The sequence below is a fragment of the Chiloscyllium plagiosum genome, unplaced genomic scaffold (genome assembly GCF_037043375.1).
Source record: "Chiloscyllium plagiosum isolate Xiang-an unplaced genomic scaffold, Cpla_swu_hap1 HiC_scaffold_5, whole genome shotgun sequence".
NCBI lineage: Eukaryota > Metazoa > Chordata > Chondrichthyes > Orectolobiformes > Hemiscylliidae > Chiloscyllium > Chiloscyllium plagiosum.
The window spans coordinates 94,527,216-94,548,793 of record NW_028270143.1 but is presented as its reverse complement, the minus strand read 5'-3'; the positions used below and the strand labels follow the sequence as shown (position 1 = coordinate 94,548,793).

Genomic DNA, 21,578 nt, shown 5'->3' with positions numbered 1-21,578 from the left:
TCTGCAATTCCCCAACCCTGGGAAAAAGACTGAGTACATTCACCCTATCCATGCCTCTCATGATCTTACACACCTCAGTCTCCTCTGCTCTGAAAAAAACGTCCTAGCTTGTCCAACCTCTCCTTGTAACTCAGACCATTGAGTTCAGGCAACATCCTTGTAAATTTCTTCTGCACTCTTTCCAGCTTAATAACATCCTTCCTACAACAAGATGACCAAAACTGAACAATACTCCAGGTGGCCTCACCAACATCCTGGATAACTTCAACATAACTTCCCAACTTCTATACTCAATGCCCTGACTGATGAAGCCTTCCTGACCTGTCTACTGTGACTCTATTTTCAGAAAACTATGAACCTGAATTGCCAGGTCCCTCTGTTCCTCTACACTCAAGGCCCTACCATTCCCCATGAAACTCATACCTTAATTTGACTTTCCAAAATGCACTTATCTATACTAAACTCCATTTGTCATTTCTTAGCCTACTTTCCCAGTTAATCAAGATCCTGCTGCAATTTCTGACCACCTTTCTTACTGTCCAAAATATCACCTATTTTAGTGACAGCAACACACTTTATAATCATGGCTTGTACGTTCTCATCCAAATCATTGATATCGATAAAAGATAGTAATGGACCCAGCACTGACCCATGAGGCAATCCACTAGTCACAGGCCTCCAGTCCAACAAGCATCCTTCCACTATTACCCTCTGTTTCCTACCATCAAGCCAATTTTGTGTCCAATTTGCCAGCTTGTCCTGGATTCTATCGATCTAATTTTCCAGAGCAGCCTTATCAAACACCTTACTGAAATCCATATAGACTACGTCTACCGCCCTGCCCTCATCAACCTTCCTGGTCACCTTATCAAAGAACTCTAAGAAATTTGTGAGGCATGATCTCCCACACACAAAGACACACCGACTACTCCTAATCAAACCCTGTCTTTCAAAATGCATGTATATCTTATCCCTCAGAATCTTTTCAAGTAACTTACTACCCTGGATGTTAAGCTTACTGATCTATAGTTCAGGCTTTTCTTTGCAGCCCTTCTTGAATAATGGCACAACATTCACTACCCTCCAGTCTTCCGAGACCTCACCTGTGGCTAAATGATGCAAAAATATCATCTGGAGTCCCTGCAATTTCTTCTCTATCCTCTTGTAGTGTTCTTGGATATATCTGGTCAGGACTAGGAGATTTATCCACCTTCATACATTCTAATACATCCAACACTACCTCTATTGTCATATGGACTGTCCCCAAGATATCACCACTAAGTTCCCCATGGTAAACACAGAAGAGAAATATTCATTGAGAACCTCACCCATTTTGTGTGCTTCTACACATACATGGCCACTTTGCTCCTTGAGAGGGCCATATTCTCTCTCTAGTTATTCTTTTCCTTCAATATACTCAAAGTACCTCTTTGAATTCACCCTAATCTTCTCAGCCGAGGCTATCTCATGCCCCCTTTTCGCCCTCCTGATTTCCTTCTTCAGTAAACTCCTGGATACCTTCAGGGATTCCCTTGATCCCAGCTGCCTGTACCTGAGCAATGCCTCCTCCTTTTTTCTGGTCAAGACCTCAATATCTCTTTTCATCCAGGGATCCTTATTCCTGCCAACCTTGCCCTTCACCCTCACAGGAACATGTACACCTTGAACTCTAGCTATCTCACTTTTAAAGATTTCCCGCTTGCCGAAGGCCCCTTTGCCTGCAAACAAACTGCTCCAATCAACCTCTGCAAGCTCCTGTCTAATTCCATCAACATTCTCCTTGCCCCAGTTTAGAACTTGAACCTGTCGATCAGTTTTGTTCCTCTCCATAATTATTTTAAAATTAATAGAATCTTAGTCACTGGTCCCAAAATGCTCACCCACTGTCCACTACTATGACAACCCCGGTGCTTCTGCAACTCTCCCCAGTCTTCCCTGCATATTTGTTCCTAATTCCCGATAATTTTTGGGGGCCAATAGTATAATCGTTATAGCATCAGCATCCCCTTCTTATTTCTTAGCTCCACCCACAAAGTCTCACTGGATCATCCTTCAGTTATTTCATCTCTGATTACTGCTGTGATACTCAGCTTAATCAAAAATGCAACACCCTCTCCCCTCCTTCCACCACTTCTGTCCTGTCGAAAGCACCTGTACCCTGACACATTACACTGCCCTTCCTGTCCCTCCCTTAGCCCTGTTTCTGTAATTACTACATTATCCAAATGCCACGTACCTATCCACGCCCTGAGTTCACTGGCCTTACCGGTCAGCCCTCTGGCACTGAAATTATGAAATTTAATCCAACAGGCTCCCTGTTGCATTCCAGCCTGACCAGTCTCTTCAACTTACTATTTCTGATTACGATATCTCCTTCAAACCTTGCACTTGCCTCCCTGCTTTTGAGGATCCCCATGGTCCCCCTCCAGTTCAGGTGCAACGTGTCCCCTCTTGAACAGGTCACCTCTACCCCAGAAAAGATCTCAATGATCTCAAAATCAGACTCCCTGCCCCTGCACCAATTCTTTAGCCACGCATTTATCTCCGATACCCCCCTTTTCTTACCCTTGCTAGCATATGGCACTGGAAGTAATCCGGAGATTATCACCAACAAAGTCCTGGTTTTTAAACTTCTTTCCTAGCTCTCTATAATCACTCTGCAGGACCTCATCCCTATTTCTACCTGTCATTTGTGCAGCACAATGACTTCTGGCTGCTCCCTCTCCTCCTCGAGAATGTTCTGTAGTCACTCTGAGACATCCTGGACCCTGGCACCAGGGAGGCAACACACCATCCAGGATTCCCACTTGCAGCCACAGAATCTCCTAACTGTCCCCCTAACTATTGAGTCTTCTATCACTAAGGTCCTGTTTACGTTTACCTTTTCCTACTGTGCCCCAGAACCAGTCGTAGTGCCAACAACCTGGCTACTGCTGCTTTCTTCTGAATGGTCATTTCCCAACAGTATCCAAAACAGTATACTTGTTTTTGAGGGGAATGACTACAGGGGATTCTTGCACTCTCTGCCTACCTCCTTTGCCTCAAACATTGCTCTGAACATTACTCCCTTTGCTCTGAGCATTGTTCAGAGTCTGAAGTCACATGTAGACCAGACCAGAAATGAATAACAGATTTGCTTCCCTAAGGGACATGAGTTAACCAGATGAGTTTTTTACAACAATCAATGATAGTTTTACGACTTCATTACCAAGACCAGCTTCCAACTGCAGATTTATTAAATAAATTTAAATTCCACCAGCTGTGGGGTGGAATTTGAGCCCATGATTTACAGATGGGCCTTAGATCACTTGTCCATAACTACAAAATTCCCACAGACTGCCTTGGGATGTTTCATGATTTACAAAACACAAAAGATGTTAAGAATTAGGAGCAGGGGAGTGGCCATACTTGTTCAGACGAATCTCTCATTTAAATTACTAGATCAAATTAAAGATGAATATGGGCGGCTTGTAATCTTTAAAGTTTTAATACATGGTGAAGGGTATGGCATTCTAAATGTTTACTGTCCCCTGGCACACCCCCTCAGATTCCTGATTGATGCACTTTCTAAACTGATTGCCCTTGGAACGCAACACACTATCATAGGGGGAGATTTTAATCAGCTCATGGACCCCACAGTGGATAGAATGCCCAAAGGTCTCCCAAACATCTCTCTCCAATCTAAGCAACTGATTGACTTATGTGTGGAATTGGGTCTGGTGTATGGTTGAAGATGTCTCCACCTTTTTCTATAATCCACACAAGTGTCATACTAGGATTGACCTTTTTGTAGCTCCTTTGGTTTCTTTCGATTCAGTGATGTCCTGCAAAACTGGAAACACAGCTATTTCCAATCATGCAGCAGTGTATTTGGAAGTTGAGATTAAGGGCAACAGAACAGGTTCTTGGCATTGGTGAGTAACTCCTTTTATTCTCAAGGACACTAAGTTTACTGAGTACTTCACGAGTGAGTTTAAAGCGCTCTTGATTATCAATTCGGGTATGGCTAGTAACCAGTCTATACTCTGGGCGACTGCTAAGGCCTATGCTGGGGGGAAATGAGCTGTTATTTGGCCAGTTGGAAGTGACAGAAGGGACTGCAGCAGTATCTGCTCGAGGCATGGTTGAAGGCAGCTGAGACAGCATATTTTGATAGGCCATCAGTGACTAAATTGCAGCGAGTTACAGCTCTCTATTGTTAAGGAGGACCAGACGGGTTTTATAAAGGGCTGCAAGTCCTCCAATAATATTAGATGATTACTGAATATGGTTCAAGTGTGTCAGCAACGATTGGTTCAGGGTTTGGTGATCTCTTTCGACATAGAGAAGGCATTCGACCGGGTGGAGTGGCCATATCTTTTTTATACTCTGGAACGGTTTGGCCAAGGTGAGGTCTTTATCAAATGGGTGGAGGTCCTGTATAGTGACCTCTGGCTGCAGTTCTCACCATTGGTGTAAGATCCAGTAATTTCAGTGTCTGTAGGGGCAGTCAGCAAGATTGTCCCTTCTCACCACTACTGTTTACATTGGTGATTGAGCCACTAACAGAGGCTATCTGGAGGGACCCCAACATCACCGCCCCAGAAGTGGGATCAAGGGCGCATAAGATCATGTTACATGCAGATGATGTCCTCCTCTTCTTATCAAACCTGGCAGTTTTTGTATGCTATTCAATACAATGTGTTAATTTATTTGTCTTTTTTGCAGGATAGAAGATCAATTTTGCAAATTTGGAGGCTATGCCCGTGGGGTGTCTTAAGAGAATATCTGATCTTGAAGGTGAATTAGGATTCCCCTTTAAATGGTCGCTGGGGGGGGTGTCCTGTGCTGACGTATTTTTGTCACCTTTGAACAGTTATCCAAGGCTAATTTTGCTCACTTGCTTGACAAGATCTTCAAACATGGGAGGCCCTCCCAACATCCTAGTTCGGTCGAATAGCCCTGATCAAAATGATTATTTTTCCTCGTTTGCTATATCCCATTTGAATGCTTCCTCTGACGTATCCCAGGCAAACATTGCAGAGACTCTGTTTGGCTTAGTTCTTTTATTTGGCGTCAGCCGGTCATTAAGCTTGCCAAATTGCAGTTAGCCAAGGGTTGGGGGGAGTAGACTTTCCAGATATTAAGAGATACCAACTAAGCTCCCTTCTGTCTTTCGTGAATGTCTGGGCTTATGAGGTCCAGAGGTCAATACAGTTGGATATTGAGGCCTCCCAGGCAAAGTGCCCCTTTACTTGTCTGTTGTTAATGCATAAGAGGAGGATAGTTACTGTCAGGATCCAATATTATTAATACGGTCAAAGCAATGTGTCAGAGCGTGTGCAGTTTATCTAAAATTTCCTTTCTTTACCCTGTAGTTGTTGCGCTGGGATTCCAGCCAAGGGATGATGGACCCTGGATTAAAACTGTGGGCAACTAGGGGAGTCTCCTGTTTGTGAGACCCGTTTGAGGGGGAGACTATGATGTCCTTTGACCAAATGAGCCACAAGTATGGATTGCCCAGCTGAGACCTTTTTCATTACTTTAGGGTTAGGGACTTTATCCAAAAAAAGACTATACTTTTGACCAACCCCAATGGGTTTGACACAGAGGGGAGAGTGCTTCATGCCACAAGCACTTTCTCGGTTAATACTCGCTATCACCTATTGGGGTGTGGTGCCTCGAACGATATTGAGCAACTATGAGAGGTCTGGGAGCAAGAGTTGAGAGTGGAGATTCCCTCCAAGACATGGGAGAATATTTGGGAGAATGCAAGAAAGATCTCAATCTGAAACAGAATGCACAGCATGCAGTTGAAGGTTCTTCACTGGGTTCTTTGGCCCCAGATCGTCTTACAAAATTTAAAAGGGAGCATGTCCACTCTGCCCAACTGCAAAATAAGCATAGGTACCCTCACTCATTGTTTGTGGTCATGCCACAAACTTTGTAGGTATTGGAGTGTTGTGGCAGGAGTATTAGAGAGGATCCTGGGGACTGAAGTTAAGGTAGACCCAATCTCTCTTCCCTTGGGCTTGCCAAATTTATCTTCCTTAGATGCACATGGGAAAAAGCTATTTAACGTTCTCACTTACTGCGTAAGGAAGAACACGCTGATGAGCTGGGTGTGAGAGAACCCTCCGGGCCTGTGGGGGTGGTATAAGTTAATCATGGAACACATCCCTTTGGATTTCTCGCAAACATAATGAATGTTTTATAATATGTGGTGGCCATTTTCAAATTACCTGAAAGCAGATTTGTCTGCCATTTTAATTAGAGCCTTTGTTTAGCCATGATGATTAGGTTTAGTGAGCCTTGTACCCTGAGAAAAAGAACCCTGAATAAATACAGGTGTAATAATTAATGCTCCCGAAGGTTAGGAGCTTTAGTGAGGCTGCGCTGCGTGGTGTTATTTATTTATTTATTGAACATAGTGAGTGTAGTTTTGATTTATTTTGTAGAGTAGGGTAGTAGTTAGTAATTGGTGTAATAATTTTAGATTGTTATATTTTTGTAATTTTATAATTTTGTAAAGAATAAAGAAAAGAAAGAAAAGCGGCACGGTGGCACAGTGGTTAGCACTGCTGCCTCACAGCGCCAGACCCGGGTTCAATTCCCGCCTCAGGCGACTGACTGTGTGGAGTTTGCACGTTCTCCCCGTGTCTGCGTGGGTTTCCTCCGGGTGCTCCGGTTTCCTCCCACAGTCCAAAGATGTGCAGGGTCAGGTGAATTGGCCATACTAAATTGCCCGTAGTGTTAGGTAAGTGGTAAATGTAGGGGTATGGGTGGGTTTCGCTTCGGCGGGTCGGTGTGGACTTGTTGGGCCGAAGGGCCTGTTTCCACACTGTAATCTAATCTAATCTAAAATTCTCAAAAATATTTATAAAAAAAGAATTAGGAGCAGGCATTGGTCATGTGGCCTGTTGAACCTGCTCCATCATTCAATAACATCATGGCTGATGTGATTGTGACCGTAATTTCATTTTTGCGGCTGACCCATAATCCTCAGCTCCCTCACTGACCGGAAAAACTATTGAACCATGCTTTAAACACATTAAGTGTTCCAGGTTCCACTGCCCTCTGGGCAGAAAATTCTACAAACTAACAAAGTTCAGAATGTTTTCTCTCTCATCATGGTCTTACGTAGGAGACCCCTAATGTTTAAGCAGTGTCCCTTAGTTCTAGACTGACCACAAGGGGTGATATCTTCTCAACATGTAACCTTCCAAATCACCTTAAGATCTCATTTCAGTCTCATATTTCCTTTTTTATTCTTCTGAGGTCAATTGATAAAGGCCCAACCTGCTCAATCTTTCCTCACATGATAACCCTTTCATCCAAAAAAATCTAAGTGAACCTTCTCTGACTGCTTCTAATGCAATTATATCCTTTAGGTAACCAACCAAATCTGTACACACTGCTGAAGTAGTTAATCCAAGGTCTTGCACTGCTATAGCAAAGCTTCCTTATGTTTATAAACTATTGTCCTTGTAATCAACACCAATATTCCATTTTACAAACAAAAACACAAATTGCTGGAAGAGCTCAGCAGGTCCGGCAGCATCTACGGAGAGAAATCAGAGTTAATGTTTCAGGGCCAATGACCCTTCCTCGGTTCTGGAAAGGTTTGAAGAATCATTTTTCCACTGAGCTTATCAGAGTGAGGAATACTTAACTTCAAATTGTTCCCAAGGTATCAACCAGTATGATTAAAACAAAAGATTTAGAATAATAAAGATATGGAGAAAAGGCAGCAAAATTAGTTTTGCGTGGAATATTTTGCATCTGCTTTCAGCCCCTGAATGGCATCATTCAAAAAAACAACATAATTTTCCACATGCACACTGATGACACCCAGCTATATTTCAACATCACCTCTCTTAACTCCTGAAAAAATATCTCTGACTCTCTGCTACTTTTCATGTAGCACTGAATCAGAGTCGACTTTCTTGAACTGAGTTTCCATCTCTATATCCTCTTCATCAGCAAGTATGACTGCACTTCCCTCCATCAATCAAAATCCCCTGCTGTCATACTTAAATCTTAATTGACTTTTATTTGGTGAGATACAGTCATTGAAGCTTCCAACATAAATGATTTCTTGCATACTTCAAATAAATCCTTTAAAAGTATTTGCGTGGAAAGGCTGTGCTATGGAACTTCCAAATGCATTGAAACACTGAAGAGGAAAGTGCACTCTCATGACTGTGGTAATTATCATCTGACACTGAATGTCACAAAAGCAGCATCATCAAAATTGTTGGTAGGCCTCAATTATTGATGATAGCTCATCATTTTTCACTAAATTCAAATCCCTTATGGATTAGAGAGGGGTGTCATTTTCCTGTGGAGAAAACTAAGAGGGTTTGGGGTGGGGAGGAAGGAGGAGGTCAACAAGGAGGAGGAAGAGAAGAAAGATGAGGACGGAGGAGGTGGAGGAGGAGGAGAAAGAGAACGGAGTGGGATTTCATTCACATAATGATGGTTCGAATTTCTTCAAAGATAGTTAGGAGCAGATTATACAGGCAGGACCATAAATCTAATCATTTAACGCATAGGCTCAACCCTCACCTACAACCCTATAGAGCCTGCTGGAAAGAGTGGATGGAAATCATAATCTGTGCATATGGCATAGAATTTGAACAACGAAGATCCTTGTAGGAAGTTAAACCATTGCTTCATTATTGTGCATTCTCCAAAGACTTGGTTTGGGATTATATTCAGCAGTAACTGGTTGGACCGAAGGGTCTGCTTCCATGCTGTATAACTCTGTGACTGTGTGTAGTAATTGCAATGAAGTCAGCCAACTGGACCACAGATTACGGGTTCCCTGATTGGACCAGGTTAATCTGGTTCAAGCAGGTAGCCCTGGATGACATTTAAAAAGGGTGAGTGACAGAGATAGAGACACTCTGCTACCTGACTCTGGATGAGGCAGTACCATGGAGAAGGACTTTTTACGTGTAGATAAAGAGTGACTTGGTAACGGGATACTGGCCTCTGTGGAGTTATTTCACTGTTGTGCCGAACTATGTAATGTAAAATTTGAGAGTATATGCCACATCAGTTATTCATCTATCATATCAACTTACTAAAGATAATGCCTCTGATTCAAAACAAGTGGTGTTACTTAATGAATATTCCCAGATATAATTCATGTGGCAGACTTTCTGATGCTGAACAACTGGAAACATTGATTTTAAAGAAGTTGTGAAATGAGTAAAATTAGCCTTACCCTATATCCAATGGAAAAATGGCAGCCATATATAATTTCACTTGGGTCTTTGCATTATTTGAAACTTCTAGAATTGTGCAGTGAGAGTAGAGCATCTGAATAGTGAAAACAACATTCCTTTGTGGCAGAAAAAGTTTCTTAACCCAATTGAAAAGGGGTAAAAATGCGATTGAGTTTTAAAATGCTGTGAGGACTGTTTTGTCAAAATGTAACATCAAATGCAGTTGATCCAAAATAAGAGCTTGCACTTTACTGATAAGGGTCATTGCCAAAGGGCTGTAATAGTACAGTTTCCCTCACACACATTCTGTTGCGTGTAGAATTCTAGCTTGCATCTTAGCACATTTAAGATAATTTGTTTCCATTAGCTTTATTTGCTCTCTATTGCAAGAATCCTCTTGGACTAGTCAGTGAAGGCTTCAAGGTGGGACCAAAAGGAACTCCACAAAATATGCTTCTACTTAGTGACCCAATGTGTTTCCATTTGGGGGTAATCTTCCTGGACATGGGTCACCAATGACAGAGGCTATCTTCTAGCATAATCATTCTGCACAATTAAGAGTCCAATTATGGGCTGATTTGGCAATCCTTCACAATCTTCCCAGAAGACAAGCCCCTACACTGAGGGCCATGCCTGGCAAGATCATCTGCAGACAGGAACACATTGAGCCACTGAGCAGAAACATAACTCTGAGCTCCTCTTAGTCTTGAAGCCTTTCCTGACTAGTCTCCATATGGCTTCGCAGTGTTCCTACCAGAGTCGTAATAATCACCAGCCAGAGCTGTAGCCACTGATCTTCCTTGGGAGGGAATACTTCTTTATAGAGCTAACCTGGTAGCTATGGTGACAGCATACATACAAACATATGAGTTAGGAGCATTTGGTTCCTCTGCCTATGCCATTATTTATCAAGATCTTAGTTGGTCTGATGATAACCTTAACTCCATATTCCCATCTAGCCCAGGTAACCTTAGACACTTTCAGCTCACATTCTGCATCCTGCACCACACCCCCCCACCCCCCACCCCCAACCAGCAACAAACACCTAGATTACCAAGAATCTACCCAACTCTGCTTTAAAATAATCAAAGACTTGCTTCCCTTGCCTTTTGGAGGGAGAGTTCCAAAGGGACACTACACTCTGAAAAAATTTCATCCATCTTTATTTTCAACAGGTTACCCATTATTTTGAATTAGTCACTCCCTAGTCCTAAATATTCCTAAAAGAGGAAACCTCATTTCCACATCCATTCTGTAAAGCTTTCTTAGGGTCTTATCTGTTTCATCTTTTATGCATCGAAACTCCTGCAGATCTATGTCTGGTCTGTCCGACCTTGCTTCAGAAGCCTATTCACGATATATGGCTAGTAGACTTTCTCTTAACTGCATTTGCATCCTTCCTTAAATGAGGTGATCAATGCTGTACGCAGTGCTCCGGATGATGTCTCACCAGTATCTTATACCGTGGTGCCTCCACCAATGGTGGGCCTGCTGATTTTCCAAAGTTTGCGTTGCTCAAATTGGGCCTTAGCAACAGGATGGCAAAGCTGAAGACGGCCTCTTAATTGGTCACCTTTGGAAAGACCTCTGAAGCAGACACATCAACTGTCAACACATGGGTCAAGACCTGGAAATGGTCCCATCACATGATTACTTCTAAACAGCACAAAATTCTACCATATATGGGAAAATTATGTTTAATTATTGATATAGCATATCCTTCTTAGCAATAATAGCCTTGTATGTTTTGTAAAGGTGTTTCTATCAGTACTTTAAGCTGCTGTGAAATTTGTTAAAAGAAAATACCAACAATTGGGACTCTGATTAATGCAACTACTTCTGGAAAGAGGCTGTGGACTTTGTCCCAAACAGTTGCTGGCAGCAGCAAAATATCATAACCTTTTGGATATGTGAGTAGAAATTTATTAATGCAGCAGTACAGTTCCTGAGATTTTACATAACAGTATCAGGAAAACCAAGTGTAGCATTGCTCCCACACATTGAATTTGCACATGAGAAAGGGACAATGTGTGATTTCCTCAACCTATCAAAAAAAGGCCATTCTGTCATCAACAATACCAATATCCCAAATGTATATTTCAGATATGAATGGATTTTTGAAATGATGCAGGATTCTGCATTACTATCATCTATAGTTGATTGGGAAGTTAAGAATTAAAAAAAAACCATAGCTAATTTATGTACATTTTTATACAATGGCTATTCATAATCTGGCAGCCCTCAAAAATAACTTTAATCAAACTCACCTCAGTGGATTTTATCAACTTCATAACTAACTGCCCCTCTTCCAAGGGCTGTTATCTTAATAACAAAGCAAACATGTTAAACAAATTTGATTCCTTCAATGCAGCAATTTTACTAACCTTTAGGAAGTACAGCAAGTAAATTAGTGTCAATATCCTTTGCTTTCTTGGCAATTTCTTTGTCTTCGAACAAAAACTCCTTCTGAAAACTAAAAGGATAATAAGTGTTTTATTTTGGTACCTGTAGTAACTTACCATTTTGAATTCACCAGCTGTGAGCATCAAATTGGTTTGTTTCTTTGTGTGCATGTAACACTCAGAAGCAAATCAGTTTGTTCAATGGGTAAGTGAGACATACAGATGGTTAAAATTTCCAGCTCAAATTCTGTCTTCTATTGAAATATTGTACAGTTTTCAACAAATAGAGATGTTATAATTGGTCTGAATAGAGGAGGAAATATCTAGCAAAGGGTCCCAATTATTACCAGCTGGTAACTCTTCCTGAAATTGAAGTGTTGCCATTGCAGAGTGCAGAAGCAATACTGGGTGCAGTAGCTTTCACCATTAAATAACCTGATAACTGCTGTCAAGTCTTACACACAAGTAGAATACATTTGAGCATGATATTTGTGTACCCTGTACCCACAGCTTTGTCATCAGTGAGAAGTCAATATTTTCAACTATTACATAATAATAATGCTTATTATGTAAAAAGCACTAATTGGTGTGAATATACATCTTTGTTTCAAGCAAATACATTGAATGCACAAGTTAAATTTTACTAATATTTTTGGTGATAGAAGCATCTTATTATGTGTTTAGGTAAAGTTCCAACCCTCAGTAACAAGCAATATAGAATGATATGCAGACTTCGTTATCCAGAATTGACTACAATTTTGTGAACAAAGAATATGTTGGAGCAAACATACCTGTGAATATGAATATACCTTAGAAATTACCTTCACATGATTGCGGTACTCAAAATCAGAGATAATTTTATTTCATGAATTCTTTGAGGAGGCAACAAGCAAGTTAGACAAAAAGAGCCAGTGGGCACGACCGATTTCGATTTCCAGAAAGCCTATAAGGTGCCACATAAGACGCTACTAAAACAACAGCAGATGGTTAAGGGGCAAAGTACTTGCATCGATACAGGATTGGCAGACTGGCAAAAGGCATTGACTGGGGGTGAGGGGGTGTCTTTTTCAGAATGGCAGCTGCTGACTAGTGGAGTTCCACAATCAATCACATTAGACATTAACAATCTGGATGAAGGAATGGAAGGCATTGTTGCTAAATTTGCAGCTGACACAAAGATAGGTGGAGGGACAGGTCGTATTGAAGAAGCCGGAAAGCAGAAGAACTTGATATGCTAGGAAAGTGGGCAGAGAAATGGCAGACGGAATACAATGTGGGAAAGTTTAACAGAAACTTTGGTAGGACAAAGAGGCAGAGACTGTTTTCTAAATGGTGAAAGACTTCAGAAGCACAAAGGGACTTGGGGGACCCTAAGGGGCAACATTTTCCACACAGACAGTGATGTGCATATGGAATGAGCTGCTAGAGTAAGTGATGGAGGCTGGTACAATTACAAAATCTCAAAGGAATCTGGATGGGTAGATGAATAGGAAGAATTTAGAGGGATATGGGCCAAATGCTGACAAATGCTAGATTAATTTTAGATATCTGGTGAGCGTGGAGAAGTTGGACTGAAGGATCTGTTTCCCTACTGTACAGTTCTATGTTTTTACTTTAGTGTTACATAGTCAAAGTGCTGGAGAAACCCAGTAGGCACACACATTCCTTCCAAATCTGCAACTGAATTAGCATTCATTGTGCTGAATAATTACTCAACAAGTTACTCTTAATAAGCTAACTAATGGAGTAGCTTAGGAATTTATAACCTAAAGCTTATTACTCTGTACAGCAGTTCTATGATTTCCCTTTATAAAACTGCATTTCAAAGTATTTCAACTTCTGCAAAACATTTCACACATCTGGGTGATACAGAAAGTGCTACATGAATGCAACACAACGTATTCCTTTCTTTTCACAGTGGGGTCTTCCTTCAACCTCTTCTCCTTACCCACACATCACAAACTCCCATGTCTTTTTGTAACTCAATGAGCTAATACTTTAAGCTATCTTTAACTCCATTCCTTGCCTTTGCTTAATGAGCAAAACTGAAATACATGCTACAAGTGATCTCAAAGCTTCACAATGTTGGTATCATTTGCCAGAGTCCACACAGTCAAGTAAGTCTGCTCCTGCATTCACTGTGACATGAGAAACTTCCAGTCTTGGGTGCATTTGGCTGAAAATTATGATTGAGAAGTTAAATGACTGTTCTGTTAAGAGTAATTCAGTTTACTATGGAGAAACAGCTTAAAATCAAAGATGTTAAAAATGGGAGGTCATTTACCCTTTGTGTATCCAAGATCATCACTGCACAGAGAGTATTTGCAACTCTGGCATCTGATGTCAAGATTTATGAATTTGAGAAGAAGTTAATACTCCAACATATGACTGACATATTCTTGAATTTTAATTTCAGAAGGTAAGTTAGTTAGAGGGGACAGTTTTTTAAAAATTCACTCATGGGAATAAATAAATATATTTATTCCCTGTCCCTAGTTGCCTTTGAACTGAGCTGAGAGGGCATTGCTGTGGGTCTGGAGTCACATGTAGGCCAAACCAGGTGAGGATGACAGAATTCCTTCCATTAATGAACCAGCTGGGTTTTTCTGACAATTGACAATAGTTTCCTGATCATCAGTAGATTCTTAATTTCAAAATATTAGTGAATTCAAATTCCACTATCTGCCATGACAGGACTCGAATCCAGGTCCCTGGAACATTAGCTGAGGTTCTGGATTAATAATCTAGTGATAATACCACTTGGGCATCACCTCCTCAGTGACACTCAGTGGTGTAGGAAGAGGTTACTGGAGGCAGTGTGGGAATCTGCAGACTGTTGGTTTGGTTAAATAAGCATTCAGTATACACACACTAAAGCTCTGAGCCGCCACCACTGAGGCCATGATCAAAGGTTGTGGTCTGAGGCCTTTCAGCAATAGTATATCATGGGTCAGAAAACTATGTGCAAGGAATGCACATAATGAATATTAAGAGCATTGAATTTAGTTGAAGCTGCTCAGAGTGTAACACGGTGCAAATAGTAGAGTTTGCATCAAGTGCACTCTAATGTCTGATTTGAAATGCTTTACCCTATGCTTGGCATAGAATATATATTATTATGAACACTATTACAATCATAGGGAAGCACCTAAGAATGGAACATGAGATATTGCAACGAATGTGTTTTGAAATGTTTCAATGTTCAGGTTGAAATGCTTTGTAATGTAATTGTTATAATTGTAACTTGCACAACACTTTATGGATAAAGTATATTTTTGAAATAAAAATTATACCTATGACAACGGCAACTCAGAGTAATGCAGCCACAAGGAAAGGATGGCACATTAGTGCATGTTATGGCACAAAGGCAGAAATGAAGAGCAGAAATAATAGAACATTGTATAGTCAAAAGGGATATACTTTTGCAGTAGCAATTCAGTGTGCAAAATGGTTTGTGCCCCTCCAGTATCACACTGGTGACATCATGGATCAGGTTCAAAACCAACAAGCAAAAACAAACCTGAAGCCATGTTTTATCTTCAGGTCAATAGTAAAGAAAGTTTGGAGACAAATACATTTTATGAATTTGAGGCAGTCTCATGATTACTGACAGCATGTGGCACTGAATGTATGAAAATGTGGGTATCGCAGTATTGCAGTTATATTAAATCAACAATTCTGAGATTAAATGCTCAAAATTGAAAAATGAAGTTCAATGAAGCTGTTAATTTGTGAGTTGACACCACAATAAAAATTAAATGTGGAAGGCTACTGCTTGATTAAAAAGGCTAGTTCACTAATATTCTTCAGTGAAGAGAATCTGCAGTTATACTTGAAGCAGATCCTGAGCTGCACTGGTAGATGATTCCATCTGCAGGCATAACGAGTACATATTTGGCTTATCGTCAACCTTTAATAACAGGTTTAGTTTATATGGAGTGAATCAACTGTGCTTTGAAAGAATCAGAGCAAGAGATGGCAATGCATTGGTCAACCTTAACGTTCCAGTAATGGAGAAGTCATCTTACTTCTGCATAAATGATTTTTCTATCATAGTAACTCTAGCAGAGCTCAAGATTATTTGATGATGCAAAGGTATTCAGTTTAATTTTAGTTACGCAATGGACAGCAAGGCGAACAAGTTGTCCACTTCCAGCAAGGCCAAAGAAATGTATGGTTCAAAGCAAAAACTTTTCTGCCATACAGAATTCTGCTACAGAAATAAAATTTCCTTTCTCTGATCATTGATGTAATTGACAGAAGTATTACCTGTTCAACTGCAGTTCAACTTTACTTGTACAGCTAGTATATGGGCTAAAATATAAATTATCTGAACAGCCCACATGGAGCATATAGCCTTCTTAAATCCAATTGGGATACAAATTCTTCACTGTAAAAATGACACCGCAATTGGCTGATGAGGAATTCCTGGAAGAAAATTACCTGATTGTCCACACAAAGCAGATTTTGAAGATTTTATGCAGGGAGGACATAGCGTGAGCAAATTCCACTGGAGAATATAGGGCATAGTAAGCATTACTGTTATAATCCCCAACACATGTAAGTATACTGTGAAGAATATCATTTATAACTCCGCCTAACTCCAAATATTGACACATCTATGTGTCACACATCTTGTGTGTGAAAGATAAAATTTTGTCTCCAAAATTATGAGGTAATATAAAGACAACCGATGTATATCATAGGTTAAAATATTGTACCAATCCTGGATGGAGGTTCAGGTTACCTAGTTGTCCAAATAAATAAATGCCTGTGAATATACTATAGTTGAGGACAGGTGACAATTACTGAAGAGCACTTTAGAATGACCCAAACTGCTCAATAGCAAGAAATGTGTGCTGTTAGTTTCAAACCTAAAAATGAAACCAGAAATACCAATAATTGCCCTTAATTACTATGAAAATTGCATCATTTTCAGGCTCATGCTGCCAACCAATACCACCAACTTCCATCAAAGCAAATTGGCTTTTCTGTCTTTAGGAACTGACTCACTTCCTGAGAACCAAAAGAAATGCACTAACGTTGCCAAATTTCTGCTCTTCCCCCATTCCCTCTACACAAACTACCTACCTCCACAAAAACTGCCCTCACACTTGCTAAACAATCTTAAGCACAACAACAAGTGTTAAAAAGGTATAACTGTCTGACCCTCAATTGTATCATCCTCTTGCATTAGAGCCTAGCTATGTGTCTGGAGGCGGAGCACAAACTTCTACATTTTATAAGATTAAGTTTAGAAATTTCTGCTCTTGGTCAGGAGCCATATATCCTGATCACTTTGATCATGAAATGGTTGGCAAAATATCCATAGATTCCCCAGCCACTGAAAGGTGAAAAATGTGTGCAACCGACGAGTAAGAAGAACATGCCCTCCAAGTCAGGCAACATATCAGGAGACAAAATAAAGCAAACGAGAACACATGCCTCCCTGATGCACTGAATGCTTTCTATGCTTAGTTCGAGTGCCCAGATGTAGCTGTTCCTTCAGTCACCACTGTAAACGTCAGATTGGTCTTCCTGAGAGCAAATTCAAGGAAAGTGACAGGCCCAGCAGAGTCCCCAATCATGCACTTAGATCCTGTGTCGACAAACTGGTGGAAGTATTCACTGATATCTTCAGCCTCTCCTTGCTACAAGCTGAAGTCTCCACTTGCTTCAAGAAGACCACATGCAATGTGCCTGAATGACCAACTAATGGCTCTGACCTCCATAAGCATGAAGTGCTTCAAAAGGCTGGTCATGGCCCACATCAACTCTAGCCTCCCAGCCTGCCTTGATCCCCTGCATTTTGCCTACTGACATAACCAGTCCCTAGCAGATGTCATTTTCCTTGCCCTACACTCATCCCTGGAACACCTGGATAACAAGAACACCTATGTCAGACTCCTACTTATCGACTACAGCTCTGCCTTCAACATTATAATCCCAAACAGACTAATCTCAAAACACTGAGACCTAGGTCTCAGCTCTGTCCTCTGCAACTGGTTCCTCAGCTTCCTGACCCACAAACTACAATCAATGAAGATAGCCAGCTGCTCAACATCAGTACCCTGCAAGGATGTGTTCTCAGTCCCCTATTATAATCCCTGTACACCCCCACAACTGTCTAGCCAGATTCCAAATGAATGCCATCTACAAAGTTTGCCGACGACACCACTGTGGTTAGGATGGATATTAAACAATGATGCGTCAGAATACAGAAAGGAGATAGAAGGAATGGTGTTGTGGTGCAATGAGAACAACCTCTCTTTCAATGTCAGCAAAACAAAAGAACTGAGCGTTGACTTCAGGAAGAAATGAGGGGGACACGCCCCTATCTACATCAACGGAGTGGAGGTGGAGGGGTTCAAAAGCGTCACGTTACCAGGAGTGACAATAACTGATAACCTGTCCTGGAACTCCCACATAGATGCAATTGTCAAGAAGGTACAACAACGCCTCTTCTTCCTCAGGTGGTATAGGAAATTCAGCATGTCCATGATACTCTCACCATTTACAGATGCACCATTGAAACCATTTCATCCAGGTGCATAACAGCCTGGTACAGCAACAGCTCTGCCCAGGACCCTAAGAAACTACAGAAAGTTGTGTGCACAGCCCAGACCATCACAGAAGCCAATCTTCTCCATCCATGGACTCCATTTATACAGCTCATTGCTGCAGAAAGGCTGCCATCATCATCAAAACCCCCTCCCACCCTGGTAATGCTTTCTTCCAGTCAGGTAGAAGATACAGAAGTTTAAAAATGTGCACCATCAGGTTCAAGAAGAGCTTTTTTCCCTACTGTTATTAGACTTCCGAATAGACCTCTCTAACCTCAAATAACATTGATCTAGCTAAGGGTGATCTTACTTTGGGCACTGCCTGTGCAATTGTAACATTGTATTCCTCTTCTATCTAACAATACCTGTATGTCATTGTTTGCTATGATCTTCCTGTACTATTTGCAAAACAAAGCTTTTCATTATACTTAGATACATGGGACCACAATAAGTCAAATCAAATCAAATCAAATCAAATCAAGGTATCATAGTGTCAACCAGGTTGTGGATAAAAAGATGAACATTGAAGGACCAGGATCTAGGTTGAAACTTTATTGCTGGAACAGCACAGCAGGTCAGGCAGCATCCAGGGAACAGGAGATTCGACGTTTCGGGCACAGGCCCTTCTTCAGGAATGAGCAGAGAGTGTTCAGCAGGAGAAGATAAAAGGTAGGGAGGAGGGACTTGGAGGAGGGGAGTTGGAAATGTGATAGGTGGAAAGAGGTCAAGGTGAGGGTGATGGGTCGGAGTAGGATGGAGGCGGAGAGGTCAAGAAGAAGACTGCAGGTCAGGAAGGCGGTGCCGGGCTGGAGGGATCCGGCTGAGACAAGGTGGGGGGAGGGGGGATGAAGAAACTGGTGAAGTCCAAGTTCATCCCCTGCGGTTGGAGGGTTCCCAGTCGGAAGATAAGACGCTCCTCCTCCGACCGTCGGGTTGTTGTGGTTTGGCGGTGGATGAGTCCAATGACCTGCATATCCTCGGTGGAGTGGGAGGGGGAGTTGAAATGCTGTGCTACAGGTTGGTTGGGTTGGTTCGTCCGGGTGGCCCAGAGGTGCTCTCTGAATCGCTCCGCAAGTAGGCGGCCTGTCTCCCCAATATAGAGGAGGCCACACCGGCTGCAGCGGATGCAGTAGATGATGTGGGTGGAGGTGCAGGTGAATCTGTGGCGGATATGGAAGTTTCCTTTGGGGCCTTGGAGAGAAGTGAGGGGGGAGGTGTGGGCGCAAGTGTTGCACCTCCTGCGGTTGCAAGGGAAGGTGCCGGGAGTGGTGGTTGGGTCGGTGGGGGGTGTGGATCTGACAAGGGAGTCGCGGAGGGAGTGGTCTCTACGGAAAGCTGATAGGGGAGGGGAGGGAAATATATCCTTGGTGCTGGGGTCTGTTTGGAGGTGACGGAAGTGACGGCGGATGATGCGCTGTACATGGAGATTGGTGGGGTGGTAGGTGAGGACCAGTGGGGTTCTGTCCTGGTGGCGGTTGGAGGGGCGGGGCTCAAGGGCGGAGGAGCGGGAAGTGGAGGAGATGCGGTGGAGGGCACCGTCGACCACGTCGGGGGGGAAATTGCGGTCCTTGAAGAAGGAGGCCATCTGTGTTGTACGTATTTTGTACTGGTCCTCCTGGGAGCAGATGCGGCGGAGATGAAGGAATTGGGAGAATGGGATGGCGTTTTTACAGGGGGCAGGATGGGAGGAGGTGTAGTCCAGGTAGCTGTGGGAGTCGGTTGGTTTGTAGTAGATGTAGTTGGTTTGTAGTAGACCAGGATCTAGCCAATGCTAAGTGCCCACTCACTGGTATGCAAATTGAGAAACTGTATTTTCAAATTGTCCAATGATACTCATTCCCATTCTCAATCCCTGGATTTTATGATTGCTCTCAATATCAACCAATCTGCAGTCTAGGTCTACTGAAGCAAAACATCTGTACCACTATGAGGGAATGAATAATAGTGCTCTCCCAAATCCAATTTGCAAGATTAAAAATTCTGGAATATACACCCAGGAGCAGAAAAGAAGAAATGTTTTAGTCCTTTTTCAAATTGGCAGATGGCCAACTGCAGAGCAGAAAGCAGATATCGCAGGTCAGCAGTTGGAGACTACTAAGTAATCAAGATGATGTGTGAAAGCAAAGATTGCTTTGATCTGAGAGAGAGGCAACTGTAGCAGATCTGCTTGAAGATCTGGTATTTCAGAGGAAGAAAGCATTCCTGTGGCCTTGGCTGAGAAACAGTGTGGGAGAACAAATTACTCGCTGAATCAAGCAACTGTCTTCCCTTAGCTGTGAGCTTTCCTAAGCTCTGGGTAAACTTTAAGTGAATGTCATTATCTTAGGATGGGGAGGAGCCCGTGTTGGACTGGGGTGGACAAAGTTAAAAATCACACAAACCAACAGGGTTATTTGAAAGCACTAGTTTTCAGAGCACCACTCCTTCATCAGGAAGCTGGGGAATAGGATCATAAGATATAGAATTTACAGCAAAAGATTACAGTGTCATACAACTGAAATGATATATTGAACAAACCTAGATTGCTGTTAAGTCTTTCAACTTTTAGAATGGGTTGCAGGTTTCGGTTCATTAATATGTAAATCCAAGAATTCTTTTAAGTCACATTCGCGAGATAACTTAAGGTTTTATTAAAAAAGGTGACATCTTACGAACATAACCTCATTGACAATTTATAATCAGTAATTTAGAGTGAGGAAATCAGACAAGGTCAAGGCATGTTCATAATGGGCTTAAATCAGATCACATTTTTACCATTTTCAACGTCCCATCTTTCCACTCCTTATTGGAGGAAGGATCTATAATTTTAGAACATAATAAGATGGACCATTTCCATAACATACAATAGATCTAATAGTATTATAGTTTGAAGCATTGTCATCTTTTTCTTCTACAGACTATTCAGTACAACAGCAAATATAAAATAGATTACTGCAACTCTATCCCCTTTCTTATAGTTACTTTTATTTAAAAAAAACCCTGAACAGATAAACGATCTTTTCAGTGACTGACAGGTTCAAACAATTTTAAGGTGTGTATGTCCAAACACTTTAGTATGGCTTAACCTAAATTGAGAGAATAAAAGATCCTTACCCTCAGACCATATGGCTGCTCTCTCATTAGTCAGAGACACTAATGGTTTAATCTGAGGATCATCATGTCTCAGGCAAGGTGAGAAACTGAGAAAGAAGTCTTCATGATAATCTCAGCCATTGCAGGAATTGAATCCATAGTGTTTGTATCACTTCACACTGGAAGCAAACCATCCAGCCAACTGTGCTAACCACAGCTTCCTGGAGACTCCGTATCAGCAAGAGCTGTACCTCTAGTTCATGCAAAGCAACAGCTTAAGCCAATGCATGCAGATTCTAAAGGGTCAATGAATTGGAGAATGTAAGAAA

The 21,578-nt window shown here is 41.7% G+C and overlaps 1 protein-coding gene across 20 annotated transcripts in view; it reads right to left on the bottom strand.

Moving 5' to 3' along the window:
• The window catches only part of svila (supervillin a), a 339,560-nt gene that overhangs the window by 176,554 nt on the left and 141,428 nt on the right, over window positions 1-21,578 (bottom strand). For all 20 annotated transcript variants that reach the window (XM_087987490.1, XM_087987491.1, XM_087987489.1 and 17 more), the window contains one exon: window positions 11,597-11,685. Coding sequence is in view for 16 of the 20 variants with exons in the window: in XM_087987480.1 (XP_087843606.1) it covers window positions 11,597-11,685 (89 nt within the window). In the remaining 4 variants the exon portion in view is untranslated. The remainder of the gene's footprint in view (window positions 1-11,596; window positions 11,686-21,578) is intronic.